General features: G+C 55.3%; 1 protein-coding gene across 1 annotated transcript in view; it reads left to right on the top strand.

Moving 5' to 3' along the window:
* Positions 1–918: 918 nt before the first annotated feature.
* TBKBP1 (TBK1 binding protein 1) overlaps positions 919–14,925 on the top strand; it is a 57,551-nt gene continuing 43,544 nt past the window's right edge. Inside the window, exons 1-4 of the mRNA XM_038385539.2 lie at positions 919–1,169; positions 12,030–12,306; positions 12,917–13,039; positions 13,817–13,921. Coding sequence (XP_038241467.1) covers positions 12,085–12,306; positions 12,917–13,039; positions 13,817–13,921 — 450 coding nt within the window. The 5' untranslated portion in view covers positions 919–1,169; positions 12,030–12,084. The remainder of the gene's footprint in view (positions 1,170–12,029; positions 12,307–12,916; positions 13,040–13,816; positions 13,922–14,925) is intronic.

Here is a 14,925-nt window from a genome sequence, read left to right as displayed (position 1 = left end):
ACCTAAGGGCAGAGGCCAAGCTCCAAAGGGAATAAGTAAATTTGATTCGTGTGTAAAATTTCACTGGTGGGCGGGGGGGAGGAAACGACAGCAAGGTCTTGAAACTGCAGATCACCTTCTCCAGAAACTAAAGGAATCAATTATAACCACAGGCAGAGGTAGTGTTTATACAGGACTTCCCCTCTCCAAGCGATTTGCAAACATCCCCTCCTGAGGGCTCCCTGCAGCTTTGTGAAGGAGGAGAAATTTCACAGACTGGGAAAGCTCACAGGCCTAAGATTTTCAAAAGTGATTCTCGTCTTGGGGCTAGCCTGAGATTTCTTAAAGAGGCCTGGTTTTCAGCAGGGACAGGCGGGCGCTCCAGGCCTTTGAACATTAGGCGCCGGAAGGGAGGGTCTCAGATCTGGGCCCCCAAAATGAAGCAAAAAGAACAGGAGGACTTGTGGCACCTTAGAGACTAACACATTTATTTGAGCATAAGCTTTGGGAGGAGGGGAGGGAAACTGGCTAACTCAGTGGGCTCTGGCCGGCCGAGGTCAGTCGCCTCTTGACACTCAGACAGGGGGAGGCAGACACCAGACAAATAACTAAGGAGGAGATTGAACCTGACACTCCTCCCTGGGAAGTTGTGGGATCAGCGGCCAGCTGGTTGCGGGGGGAGAGGAGAGGCGGGGGGAGGTTTATTTCCCCAGCTCCTCCTCTTCCCTTCAAAACACATCGCTGCATTTAAAGGGGGGGGGCACAGATGCGGGGGGGATAAGGGGACAGGATCCGATCCTCTTGGAAAGGACCAGGGCGGCTCTGTCCCTCTCGCCCTGGGTCTGGTTTGTTTATTTGCTCGCCGGGCAGGAGCCGGCATGGCCCAGGCGAGCCCCGGCCAGGCGGGGAGCCGGGCGAAGGGGTGAGCCCGCGGCCGAGCGGTGCCGAGCTGGGTGGGGATGCGCCGGGCCGGGATCCAGCCGGCCCGGCCCGGCTCGGCTCGGCCCGGCCCGGCCCGGCGGGGGGCCACGTGGTGCGGCCGGCGGGGGCTAGTGCGAGCGGAAGAAAGGGGCGGCAGGAAAAGGGAAGCGGCGGAGCCATTCCCGGTGGGGGGCGAAGGAGCCGCCCCACACCCCGGCGCTGCTCCGGGGGGATCCGGTCGCGCCGAGCATGGAGCCCGCCTGGCTGCGGTGAGTCGGCTCCGCCGCGCTGGGCGCCTGCGGCCGGGGGTCGGGCCCCCGCCCCCGCGCTGGGGGGCCCCACGGGGAGGGGAGGGGAGGGGCGGGGCTGTCTCCTCCGGGCGGGTAAAGGTCCGAGCAACACGGGCTGTACCGGCACCCCGGCCCCATTGCACCCCGGGTCCCTCCCCTCCCCTCCCCGCCCGGCCCCCCATCCCCATTGCACCCCCGCTACCTCCCCTCTCCGCCCGGCCCCCCATCCCCATTGCACCCCCGCTACCTCCCCGCCCGGACCCCCATCCCCATTGCACCCTGGGTCCCTCCCCGCCCGGACCCCCAGCCCCATCCCCCGCCCCGGCCCCATTGCACCCTGGGTCCCTCCCCTCCCCGCCCGGCCCCCCATCCCCATTGCACCCCCGCTACTTCCCCGCCCGGACCCCCAGCCCCATCCCCCGCCCCGGCCCCATTGCACCCCGGGTCCCTCCCCGCCCGGCCCCCCCATCCCCATTGCACCCCGGGTCCCTCCCTGCCCGGCCCCCCATCCCCATTGCACCCCTGCTACCCCCCCGCCTGGACCCCCCAGCCCATCCCCCCGCCCTGGCCCCATTGCACCCCGGGTCCTTCGCTCGCTGCCTGGACCCCCCCATCCCGACCCCCCCAGTCCCATTGCAACCCCGCTACCTCCCCGCCCAGACCCCCCAGTCCATCCCCTGCCCTGGCCCCATTGCACCCCCGCTACCTCCCTGCCTGGATCCCCCCAGCCCATCCCCCACCCTGGCCCCATTGCACCCTCGCTACCTCCCTGCCCGGACCCCCCAGCCTGACCCTCCCCCAGCCCCATTGCACCCCCACTCCCTCCCTGCCGGACCCTCCCCTGGCCCCATTGCACCCCAGGTCCCTCCCTGCCCAGACCTCCCCCCATCTGACCCTCCCCCGGACCCATTGCCCGCCCGCTCCGTCTTTGCCCGGACCCCCTCAGCCCGACCCTCCCCCGGACCCATTGCCCCCCCCGCTCCCTCCCTGCCTGGACCCCCATCCTGACCCTCCCTCGGCCCCATTGCACCCCTGGTCCCTCCCCTCCCTTGCCCCTGCATCTGGAACCCCCCCATCCCAACCCTCCCTGAGGCCCCACTGCACCCCTAGTTCCTCCCTGCCCAAACCCCACATCCTGACCCTCCCCTGGCCCCATTGCACCCCTGCTCCCTTCCTGCCCTGATCCCCACCCCCAGCCCCCTATATCCGTGAGTCCTCCACACCCCAACCTCCTCGAGTCCCCAGACTCCATTGCGTACCAACTCCCCCCCCACACGCTTCAATGCTTGGTCCCATTGCATCTGTGATGCCCCATTTCATTTGTGACCCCCCACCCCATACTAGCCCCTTGATCCCATTGCATGTCTGATCCCTGCCCTCACCCCCCAGCTTCTGCATCTCTGACCCCCCCCATCTCCCTGGACCCCATTGTATACTAACCCCCCCCAAACCCTGGTCCCCTGTATCTATGACCCCACATGTGCACCCTCATTTCCCCAGACCACATTGTATACCGACCCCCCACCCCCATCCCCGGTCCCAATGTATCTGTGACCTGCCTGGTTCCCTGCATCTGTACCACTTGTGCAATCCTAATCCCCTCGTTCTATTGCATCTCTGGTCCCTGCCCTGACCCCCCAGCTCCATGCATCTGTGACCCCCCCCCCCGCCCACATTCTGATCTCTGGCCAACTGCTTCATAGCATCCTAACACCCTGCATCCATGACACCCCGCTGCAACCAACTGTATCTGTGATCCTCCAACCTCTGTGCTGACCCCTGCCTACATGACCCCCACACCCCTAACTCCCTGATCCCATTGTGTCTGTCCCCCCATGCTTGCTGACACCCTGAATCTGTGACCCCTCTAACTGTGATCTTCCCCCATCCTGATCCCAGGGCACCTCTGGGCCCTCCATATTCTGACCTCCTGCACCCTAAGACCTGTGACTCCATTGCATCTGAGACCCTCGCAGCCTAACTCCCGGGACCCCCCCATTGTGTCTGTGACACTCTCCAACCCTGATTCCCCCCCATCCCCATTGCATCATTGTCCCCCCAGCCCATTGCAATCCCTGCCTCTGTGACTGCCCCCCCCCACATTCTGACCACTCTGCATATGTAACTAGTAAAGCTAATGCCGCTGCATATGCAGGCCCCCCCACACCCTGGCCCATTCACATGACCCCCCCCCCCGTATGGCAAGCATGCCCCTCCCCCATCCTGCTCCCATTGTATGTATTCACCCCACTCTCTACACACTAGTGGGATCAGCTGGACAGACCCTTCCCCTCCCATCAGCTCTACTTTGGGCTCAGGGACCAGACATCTGGAAGCAAATGCAACAGCTGGCTGCTTGGGATGACTCTGTGTGGGGTGAGAGGGAGGGGCAGGGAGTCTGTGCTTGCAGGCTGATCTCTGTGAAGGCTCACAGCAGGGAGCTGGGGCTTTGCCAGCCAGGTAACAGTGGTTTATTATTTGCAAGCATCTTCCTGGCTGGCTGGAGCGGATGCAGGGATGTTTGGCTGGCTCCCAGGCCTGCTCTGGTGCCCTCCATTTGGGAAGTTGAGTGTTTGCATTGTGGTTCGCAGAGCAGAGAGGAAGGGGTTAACGGTTTCTCACGCAGGCTTGTTCTCACAACATCGCTGTTGCCTGCACAGTCAGACTCGCACTTTACACTCGATGTGGGTCACAGGCCCATGTGCATGCTCAGGACCACAGTGTTGCACGTTCACACTCAGTGTTATGCACCCTGATGCACGCTACTCTCACACATGCACACTCACAGCCTTACACACTGGCACGCTCATTGCTACCCTGCTGCATGTGACAGAGCGCACACTCAGGCTCACGCATGCACATTTGTACAGCTAGTCACATACACTGTCGCACTCTTTGCACACAGACACACACGCTCTCTCTCGCTCATCTACACCAGCTGGCAAGCTTCCCTCCCACATCGTGCGCACTGGCAGGATTTCCCTCGCACGCTTGAGGCTCACGGCTGCACAGCCATGCGCAGACGTGCTGGAAGGAGAGGTGCTGCCGCACCCCCGGGCTGGAAGTGGCTCCCATCGGATGCAGGGCTTATTGTTTGGTTCAATGGCTCTCAGCACCCCCACAGTGCAAAGTGTTCCAGCCCCCCCCTTACCCATGTGCGCCATCCGTGCCACCTTCCCTGATACCTGAAGTGATCTCTGTTGGGCGGTGAGTTACTGCTGCTTTGTTCACAAAGTGAAAGAGGAAGCAGGCAAGGGAAATGAAAAGTAATTAAGGGAGGAATCTTTCCCATCACCGCTGAGTAACCAAGAAGCTCAGGGGCAGGAAAGAGATTCAGATTTGCCGGGGGTGGGGAGGACACAGCCACTGCTGCTTTTTTGTAGGGGCTGGGGAAGGTACGCTATTAAAGGGTGTAACTCTCGAATCATCTTCCCCTGGCTTTTAAACTACGGGGTCTGAGAAGCTGTTGTTATCCGGGATGGTCCCATGGCGAAGTGGTGCCTGTCAAGTGTCAGTATCGGTCTGAGTTTCAGTGGATTCTTTTCAGAGCAGCAGCCGGGTTAGTCTGTATCCGCACAAAGAAAAGGAGTACTTGTGGCACCTTAGAGACTCACAAATTTATCTGAGCATAAGCTTTCGTGAGCTACAGCTCACTTCATCGGATGCATGCAGTGAATTCTTTGTTCACATTGCCAGCTCTTAGTGGGGGACAGCTGGGAGTAGGCAGTGAAGTAGGCACTGAGGAGGGTCTTTGTTGTCCCTCTGAGCGATCTGCAAACCAGGGCTGTGTTTGGTGCCCCTTGAAATGCGCCAGCCAGCCGTTATGCTGCACAGCTGGGGCCCAGTGTCTCCCCTTGGGGCAGGAGGAACTCCCACTGGTTCCTGTGGGATTGACTGGCTCCTGTGGGAGAGAACTGAAGACCGTGGGGATGGGCAGGGTCTGATAAACTATTGAGAATCAAGCCGCCCTTGGGGAATTTTGGCCAAGGAGTCTGGCACCTGCCTGGTGTTTGGGATTGTGCATTCGTGCTGGAAATTGATCCTACCGGTTACTTGCCTATCTGCTTTTGAGGCTCAGATGCACCGTGATTCTGCAGCTGGGGAATGTTTGGCTTCTTGTTCGTTCATGTAAATAAAATGTTTCTAGGCCTTATGGTTGCAAAGTTCATCACCCAGATGTAACTGATGCAATCATGCTTGTCAGTGGCACCAGTTCAGGTATTTCTGGGGGTGGGGATTCAGGTTCCTGTCCCTCCCCCCACAGAGCCTGCAGACAGCCTGAAACCAAAACACAGGAGAGGTAAACTGCCTTGTTCGTATCAGGGGGCTGTTAACTCTGAAACCCAATGATGACACAATCAGTGTCAGCTATTAAACTATTGTTAACTAGTTAATTGCCTATTAGTATACTTACTATTATGTTTATTGCAGTTTGTCACCACACCTTCCCAGGTGCCAAACACCTCACCTGTCCTCTCCCCAGCTACTAAAACCCACAGCTTCATCTATGCCAAGAACTCCTGCAAGGCAGTGATGCATTTAACTGCAAAGTTCTGCAGCAGACTGACGATTAAAAATGTAAAGGCCTTGTAAAATAAATGGCATGCAATAACTGGGGAAGCTGTAGCAATTGAATTATTTGCTTTCCTATTGGATTCAGTGAATGTTTCAATGTTTTGATTTGTCCGACACTGCTGCAGACTCTCCGGTCTGTTATACAGGGCTGCTGGAGAAGGCAAGGGTTTGCCGGAGAGTGCACAAGCCCCGAGGACGCTCAGCATACACGCGGTGCATTCTTGAGTATGTTTCATTATCCCACATTGTACGGATGGGGAAACTGAGGCACGGAGAGGCAAAGTGGTCACACAGTGAGTCCCTGGCAGAGTGGGGACTAGGACCCAGCAGTCCTGCTCTAACTACTAAACCCAACTCCCTTTCCAGATCCAGGAATGGAACCCAGGAGTCCTGCTTCCCAGTCCATTTTGTTGGAACCACTCAAACCAACTCCCCACTTAGAAGCAGGAATAGAACCCAGGAGTCCTGTTCACTGGGCGATGCCTTTGCTTGTCTCAATCAAATCTCACATATAAGGGTTTCCTGATTAGCTTGGGTTAGGACAACTGTATTTTCTAATGCCAGCCTCTCCTAAGTCTGTTGTGTCCAGTCCTGTGGGGTAAGCTCAGGCCTCCTAAGGAATAACCTGTGACACGGGAAAGGAAACAAATGCGTCCCTTCAGGGTGGGCACAAACCAGAACAAATAACTGAGAAATGAAGGACTCCAGAATGGTGAGTGAACCATTCCGAAGGGCGCCCGGTGTCTCGGAGCGATTTCTTGCAGATGGTTGATTCATAGCCCACTGCTACCTGTGCCGGCCAAGAGTCAGGCCAGCACGAGGCCCGAGTGGCAAGAGAGGAGATTTAGATCTGGAAATGTGGAAGGAGGGAGAGGGAAGATTTTGATGTTGGAGGAAGTGTGGGATAGTGGTCAGAAGAGGGGAATGGGACTTGGGGCTCCTGGTTTCTCATGCTAGCTCTGGGAGGGAGGGAGGGAGGTCTAATTGAGCAGGAGATTGGGAATCTGGGGTCTATTTCTGGCTTTATGTCCTCTCTGTAAATACAGTATCTGAACAGACAAGTGTTATGGGAGAGCGTAAAGGTCATTTAGTGCCCGAGGTTGCCTTCTCTTTTAGCCTTCCATGTCCCGCTGGATGTACTATAATGGCTTTTTCTGTAATCCCAGCGCCTGCTCTGTGACCGGCTATTCCAACCCGGCTCGGCTTGCACTGTCCTTTCCTGCAATGGCCAGGAGTTCCCAGTGATGCCCTTCGGCCCTCTTATCAGTGCTGGGCCAGTGCCAGCCAGGCATGGGGGGGCTGTGGTGTGGGAGGCGATGGTAAAGCAGTCATAATATTTTAATAGCTGTGCAGCTTGAAATGGAACCCAGGATTATGAAAAGCTCAATTAGCGTCAATTGTGGATGGAGGGATTTTGAGTCAAAAGGGCTTGGAATCAATCTAATGGGCTTGTTTCAAACTCCTTTTGTTTAATGTCATTCGGCCTGTTGCAAGGCGGTTGGCTCTGATTCTATACTGTTCGTACTACAGCAGTGCATAAGGGCCTCGACAGCAAGGGCTATGTCTTACAGAGACGGTGTGGTGCAGTGGTTAGAACACAGAACTGGGACTCGATAGCCCTGCCTCCTGTTCCCACTTCTGCCACTCACCTTGAGCAAACCATTTCCCCTCTCGTGCTGGTGGTGTTAATGCTTTGTGTGACCATATCTCCCACGTGCTCTGTTCAGATTGCTGGCAAGCCCAGTGTTCTCCTCTGGACATGTACAGCTCCTGGCACAATGGGGCTTGCTTGGGACCTCATTAAAAACACGGTGAGAGACAGTCCCTGCCCCAGAGAGCTCGCAATCTAAATAAGCAAAGGGGGAGGGATCAAAGAGATTTAACGAAAAGAACTGAGTGTCTGAATTCACACGGCAGGTCAGCAGAAAAATTGGGATTAGAACCCAGGTCCCCTGACTCTCAAGGTCTGTCTTCACCACGGAGTTAACGCCCCGTGCTTGGGCTGCGCTTGCGAAGGCCATTTCTGCACTCCAGGTAGGGTGACCAGATAGCACGTGTGAAAAATCGGGACTGGGATGGAGGGTAATAGGTGCCTATATAAGAAAAAATATCAGGACTGTCCCTATAAAATCGGGACATCTGGTCACCCTAACTCCAGGCTTTGGTCGACGACAGTTACCTTGGCATCCAGCCGTCGCTGTTAGTACATCGCTGGGGCGCGTGCGTCTGCTCGCCCGGAGTGCTTGCGTCAATGCAGAGCGGCGCACTGCGGGTAGCTATCCTGGTGTGCCACACGCCGCCGTCCCGGGCAGTGCCTTTTGGGCCATTTTCGCAATGCATTGTGGGGTAGAAATGCGTCGTGCAGGGATGACTGGAAGCAAGGAGTCAAGTTCCCATCATGCAATTTTCTCCATCCCATAATGCCATCCGTATCCCATAGACTTCTGGGGCACATCCCACAGCTCTTCACACTGCAGGAGGGACTCTTTCCCAGGAACCTATGGGACAACTTGCCTGTCCTTTCGGGGCACATGGCGGGAAATTGGAGACCAGGCAGTATTCAGATGGTGCTAGCCCAGTGTTTCTCAAATGCGGCCACCGTGGCTGCATGTGGTCACCAGGGGCTTTTCTTGCAGCCACAGCCTCCAGTGGCCCCTCCCCTGCCCCTTCTGGAGCCAAAAACATCAGAGAAGCAGGCAGCCAGTGAGTTCCCCACCTCCCTGGGTGCCGTGAGGCTCTGGCTTCGGGTTTCGGCCCTGGAGTGGCATGCAGCAGGCTCCCATCCTGGACCCCGGCTGTGGATGCTGGTCCTCGGCTCACCCCCCCCCCCCCGCCCCCATATCATCCCTGGCCCCCACTGCCTCCCCGGCACCCCATCCGTCCCCCCTGACCCGCTTTGCCTCCCTACCCGCCTCCCCATCCAGGGCTTAATTCTGGTTTAATGTGAAAAGTGATATTACCAAATACTACTTTTTGCAACAGCAGACTTACTAGCTAGTAAGTATTTATTTATTTATTTTATTTATTTTAAAGCAACCAGAAAGCAAAAGAAACGCGACGACAACAACGAAAGACAAGAACGTGCAAAGCACCTTATTTGTGTTTCTATTCTGTTTAGGTCCAGTAAAGAATAGAAACAACTGTATATTATTTTTATCATTGAGTCTGCAAAAAAACCCAACCTCTGCATAAATAAACTGCATATTTATCTAGTTTTCCTAAAGTTACTTAAGTATTTTAGGAAAAAGTGTCAGAGTGGCCACCAGCAAGAGTTGATGGCTGCACTCTGAGGTCACTGGAAAATGTGTGGAGAGAAGCCCTGCGCTAGCCAGTGTTCACACTGCAGAGAGTCTGGGGCAGCAGCTAAGGGGTCTCTCCCTTTGGGCTGGCCCAACTCCAGTTACAAGCACCATGCATTTGAGTGAAAGGTTTGTGTGTGAGTGGGGCTTGAGTTGTCACTTCTGTGTTAACTTAGCAGTGAAGGCAAGTCCTCTGCCTTTCCTCTGAGTTTTGGGGGATTGCAGGGGTGGCATCTGGGGGTTAGTGTTTTTTTCCTATGTTGGTTCATAGTGTGTTTTTTGTGGTTGGTTGGTTTGTTCGTTTGCCCTCTGGGCTGGGGTTGACGTTGTGATGATGTCATGCTCTTTGTAGGCTTTATTTAATTGAATGCATTTAAATACTAATTCCCTCAGCAAAGAGAGTGGCACTGTAGCTGTCCTCTGGCACAAGCCACAGAAAGATCTTTGGGAAACAACTGTTTGAAGGGTGCCTAAAAGCCCCTCAAGGGCAGGTTGGGCGCTGAACATACGCATAGTACAAAGCCAGGTCTGCTCAGACAAGCTAAGCAGACAAAGAGTGGGAGGGGACGTGTGACTTCCCTGAGGTCACACTGTGGAGCTGGGGCTTTCCTGACTCCTAGCCCACCCTGCTCTAATAACCCTGCCTGTCAGGCTGCAGAGACATCTACTCAGAGTTATTCTCCCACATTTTACAGAGGGGGAAACTGAGGCACGGAGGGGCTAAGTGACTTGCCCAAGGTCATGCAGGGAGTCTGTGGCAGAGCTGGGAATTGATCCCAGGTCTCCTGCATGCTAGATCAGTGCCTTAACCCTTTGTGTCACTGTTAGTTAAGCGTGGAAGAGAGACATTCCCACATGCCCTGGCCCTTTCCCTGGAGGGACCCGCAGGGCAGTGAGAGACAAGTCTTAATGGCCCATTCCTTTCCTGAGGCTGCCAACAAGGGGGTCAGCTGGTGCCAGCTGTGTCGGAGGCACCTGTCCGCTAAAGCTCTGGATGGAAGCCCCCGTCTCATCACCTAGTTCCATAAACAGCTGGGCGGAACGTCAGGCCCTATTGATCCGAGCCAGATTCTAACTGGTGACCTGAAGAGAAGAGGGTTCCCTAGCATCCTCTGTGGGTTTAATGCAGGTCTGTGGCACCAGAGCGGGCAAGCATTGGGGGTGGGGGGTGTTTGTGCCAGGAATCAGGAGGCGCTGGCTGTGCTCTTGGTGATGAGTGTGTCTTTCTATAGGGTGCGCTGTATTCCTGCCTTTTATTTCTAGGGAGGAAGGGGAGCCATGTGGCTAAGGCGCCAGCCCGGGAGACATCGGGACAGGGATCTATTTTGGGTTCAGCCACAGAGTTCCTCTGGGACCTTGAGAAAGTCACTTAACCCCACTCGGCCACAAATCAGAGAGGAGTCTTACACTGCTGTAATGTACACCTTCTTTTGGCCCACTCAGCACGTAAAGAACACCAATGCAGACTTCCTTCAGCTCGCCCCCGCTGGCTGACGCGTCACAGATGCCTCCCCCCCCCCCCCCCGTGCTGTGAGAGCTTCGTGCGACACTGGGCATGGCTTGGTGCCAGCTTCAGTTCACCCAGCTTCCTGTCTGAATCGCTGCTATAGTAGCCCCATCTATCCCACGGGGATGCTGGTGCTCAGATCTTGTCTACCCGCGAGTGGTGTCGCTTTAACTGTACTGATGTAGTTAAAATCCTGCATCCCCCTCCTGGAGTGTTTACTAGTATCAACGTGCTTATATTGGTGTAGCTTAGACCTGTATGAGGAAGGGAATATGCTCCACCAGTATAAGGCATCTTTTTACCAGGATAACTGCATCCATGCTAGAAATTGTACTGGGATAACTGTAGCCATAAAGAAAAACCTCGCCCCTAATTAACATAGTGATACCGGGACAAAATCTCTGTGTAGTGCAGAGGTGTCCAATAGAAATTCGATGCTAGCCACACTTGGTGGTTTTAATTTTTCTTATTAGCCACATTATTAAAAAGCCACATGCATTAGCCACAATTCAATAGCCTATTAGCCACATGTGCTGGGTAGTGCTTTGAGATCTACAGAGGAGAAGGCCTATATATTAATTCTGATCAGATCTTAGCGGTGACTTAAATGGCTTTCATTCTCTCTGCTGGAAGGTGCTAAAGCCAGCGCAAAGTTTTGCTCATCAGGTTCTGTCTTCATCCGCCCCCTTTGCAGTGACTCACTGTGCAGTTGGCATCGCTGTGTCATGTCCCCAACTCCCATCTTTTCGTGTGTTTGGGGCGGGGGAGTAGTTCTGGTCCCTCTTCCAGGCTTGCTCCCCTTTTCAGCTGATCTGCTGGCAGAGGTATCACAGTGCTGAGAGCTTTTCATTCCACCATTACCTGGGTTTGTTATTTATCTACCTCCCGCGCTCAGAAGCATGGAGGCCTAGGTGTCCCAGATTTCTCTTGTGTTGCAGAACAGGGGGCTTTTTTTTTTTTTTAATGGCAGTTCATTAATAAACACAAGCCCTTTTCCCTGCCAGTATGAGATGGGCACCCCTCACTGCCCATTTCCTGGTCTGCTTTAAAAAAAAAAATCTCAGACACCATCCACCAGCAGCCACCGGTGTGTCTCCCCCAGAGCTAATACTGTGGTTAAGTGGCTCGTCCAAGTGCTTTGTTCTTGTGGCTGGGCTGGGACTTGAGAGATTTGGGTTTGATTACTGCCTCTGCTGCAGACTCCCTGGGTGACTTCAGGAAAGTCTCTCTGTGCCTCAGTTCCCCCCTCTCCCCCTCCATAAAATGGGGATAATGCTTCCTTGGTCAGCTTCTGGGGGTTGCAAGCACTCTTGGGCCAGGACCATCTCGCTGTGCATTTGTACGTTGCTCAACTGCTGCCAGGAGACGACAGGGTCCCTAGGTGCTACCGGAGCACCGATGATTAACCACTAGGCCCTGCTTCCTCTCTTCACCCTGGCCCCTGTTGTTCTTTTGCAGTCAGGAGTCACTGTGCCCTGGCGATTCCCGCTGAAGGCCCATCCCGAGCTGTGCGATGGACTCCATGTTCGAGGATGACATCAGCATCCTCACCCAGGAGGCCCTGTGCCAGGATGAGGTGTGGCTGGACAGCCCCAACACGGACCTCTCCAGCGAGATGTGCTCGGCCTCTCACTTTGCCCTCATCACGGCCTACGACGACATCAAAAACCGCCTGACCAGCCTGGAGAGGGAGAACTCCACCCTCAAGAGGAGGCTGAAGATGTATGAGATCAAGGTGAGGCGTGAGAGGGCGAGTGTTCTCCCCCCGCCAGATCCAGGGCAGACCTGACCCCGGCCAGGCGAATGGAATCACTGGGACAGGTGCCAGGAGTCCGGGGATAACTGTAATAGCAGCTGTAACAGCGTGGCGTGGGGTATGCGGCTCTGGGGTCACGCTCATAGTAATACACAGCTGGGCGTGCAGCTCTGGGATTGTACGCCTTTTTACAGCTTCATGGGCAGCACCTCTGGGGTTGTAGATTTGATGGGGGGGGGTGTTTCTGGGCTCACACGTGTTTCTGTGGGTTGTATATGCAGTGTGCAGCTCTGGGCTTGTCCCCGTGATTATACACCGCTGGGCATGCAGTTTCCTGTGTCTCTAGCACAACGATGATTAACCAGAGCACGTCTCTGTTGCACTCAGCGCTGGACTGAGCTCTGGGAGTCCCTCTGAACTGAGCTGAGCGCTGTTCTCTGGGGCCGGCCTGCGACTTGCTCCATTGGATGCCAGACAGGGGCAACCCCCCGGCTCCTGGGGAGTTGCCGGGGCTGCTGAGTTAGGGCGCCCCATGCTACTGTCGGAGGGTTCCTTGATGCCCATGTCTGCTTTTGCCCCGTGGCTGCAGTACCCAGTGATTGGCGAGTTCGGAGAGGAGCGCCTCTTCTCCGTCTACGATACCCAGGAGTGCTCCCTGCTGAAGAGTGAGAAGGCCAGCCTCCAGCAGCAGCTGAACCAGTTCCAGCATGAGGTGGGTGGCTCTGGGGGCTTGGCACCTCGCAGCTGGCTTGCCCGGGCCCATTGGTTCCTAGCTGAAAAGATCAGGGTTGTGGCGAGGTCTGGGAGATAGGGCTAGCCAGGCCCTGTATTGCAGAGGTGTCTGTGTGTCTGGAGGGCCTGATAGAGGGGGATTCTCAGCCCCACTGATTGTGTTTGAGGGGGGGGTTTGCAGAGCCCGATAGAGACAATTTCTTAGCCTTTGGGATAGAAGGATCTGCAGGCCCCTATGGAGGAGAATTCTCAGATGCAAGGGGGTTAAGCCTGGCATCCTGGCCAAATTCCAGCTCCGGTAATTATATTTTGGCAGCCAAAAAGCCCCTTCCCGAGCCATTTAAGCCAGGCATGCTGTTTTTCTTCTCTTCCTGTCTGAAACATTGCTGGGAGCTGTTAATCAGCTGCTGTGTTGCACCCCAGAGGTGGCTGCATTTCAGAGGTGGTCTCTGCCTATATAACACTTATCAAGCACTATGGGTCAAAGGGGCTGGGAAAATGGAAGCTATTTATTATCTGCTATCGTTGTTCCTGTGTCCACTTCTCTCTGGCTGGAGCAGGATCAGCGTCTCCCCGACTGCTAACGTATCAGAGGACCCCACGGCAGAGAGGCTTGGATTTCAGCCTTTAGTACCTTTAGCATGTGTCCATTGTTACAACGCACCCCCCACCCTCCTTTAACAGGCCTGGAGAGGTCCGGCCAATGCTCCGCTCGGTGGCGCGTCTCCCTGCGAACAGCTCCCTTTGTTCTTTCCAGCTCCAGAAGAGCAAAGAGAGGGAGGAGCAGCTGGACGAGATGATCCAGGCGTATGAGAAGCTGTGTGTGGAGAAGGCCGACTTGGAGTCGGAGCTGGGGGAGATGGTAGGTACTAGCGAGTGCCCTGCGTGCGCCGCGACCTCACGGCCTGGGATAGTCTTCAACCACTCAAAAATAGGCCAGAGGAATCCAGATTGAATAATCCTTTGGTGGGAGGCAGGTAGCTAGGAAGAGGGTAGTCAGGGGGCTAAGGAGCTGGCCTGGCCTGGGACTTAGGAGATCCAGGTTTGATTCCCTGCTGTGCCACAGACGTCCTGTGTGCCTTGGGCAAGACCCTTAGTCTCTGTGTCTTCCCCATCTGTGCAGTGGAGTAACAGCGCTGTTGTGAGGACAAATGCATTAAAGTCTGAGGCGCTTAGATGCTGGGTAATAGGAGGCGGCATAAGGTACCAGATAGTCTGTTTTGTTCTGTCCTTTGATCTTGGAGTCTCGTTGGTGGCTAGAACAGGGGACTGGGAGACAGGACTCTTTGGTTTCATTCCTAGCTCTCACAGGGAGTATGGCCCAGATCCCCAAAGGTATTTAGGCTTCTAACTTCCTGGAAGTTTAGGGGCCTAAATATCTTTGCTCCTCTGGGCCTGTTTGCAGGGAACCGGCGTCAGGACTCCGGGATTCTATTCCCAGGACTCCTGGGTTCTATTTCCAGTTCTGTCGCTGACTCACTGTTGCTGGGCAAATCGCTTCACCTCTTTGTGCATCTGTCAAGCGGGGCTGAGGATACTGACCCGCTGTACTCTACCTTGCAGGGCTTCACTCATTTGAGCTCTGTGCTAGGGGAATGCAGAGTGCTCCAAGACACAATTACTGTAATGGCTGAATTCGTGCATCAGGCAGTATAACTCGATTACTTACCTCGGTTAATGCCTGAATCAGAGTCCGCTGCAGTGCGGCTTTGAACGTGACTTTTCCTAATGTGTCTTATCACTTCTCCTTCGCTTTGGCAGTACTCTCGGCTCCCTGGGGCAGCAGCTCCTCTTTGCTTCCAGCTGTACCCTGGCCTTGTGTTGCTTTCAGAGCTGCATGAAGACTGCGAAAATGCTTTGGGCCCA

The sequence above is a fragment of the Dermochelys coriacea genome, chromosome 27 (assembly GCF_009764565.3).
Source record: "Dermochelys coriacea isolate rDerCor1 chromosome 27, rDerCor1.pri.v4, whole genome shotgun sequence".
Lineage (NCBI taxonomy): Eukaryota > Metazoa > Chordata > Testudines > Dermochelyidae > Dermochelys > Dermochelys coriacea.
Note: the sequence above shows the minus strand (reverse complement) of the source record. Positions and strands in the feature narration are given on the sequence as shown.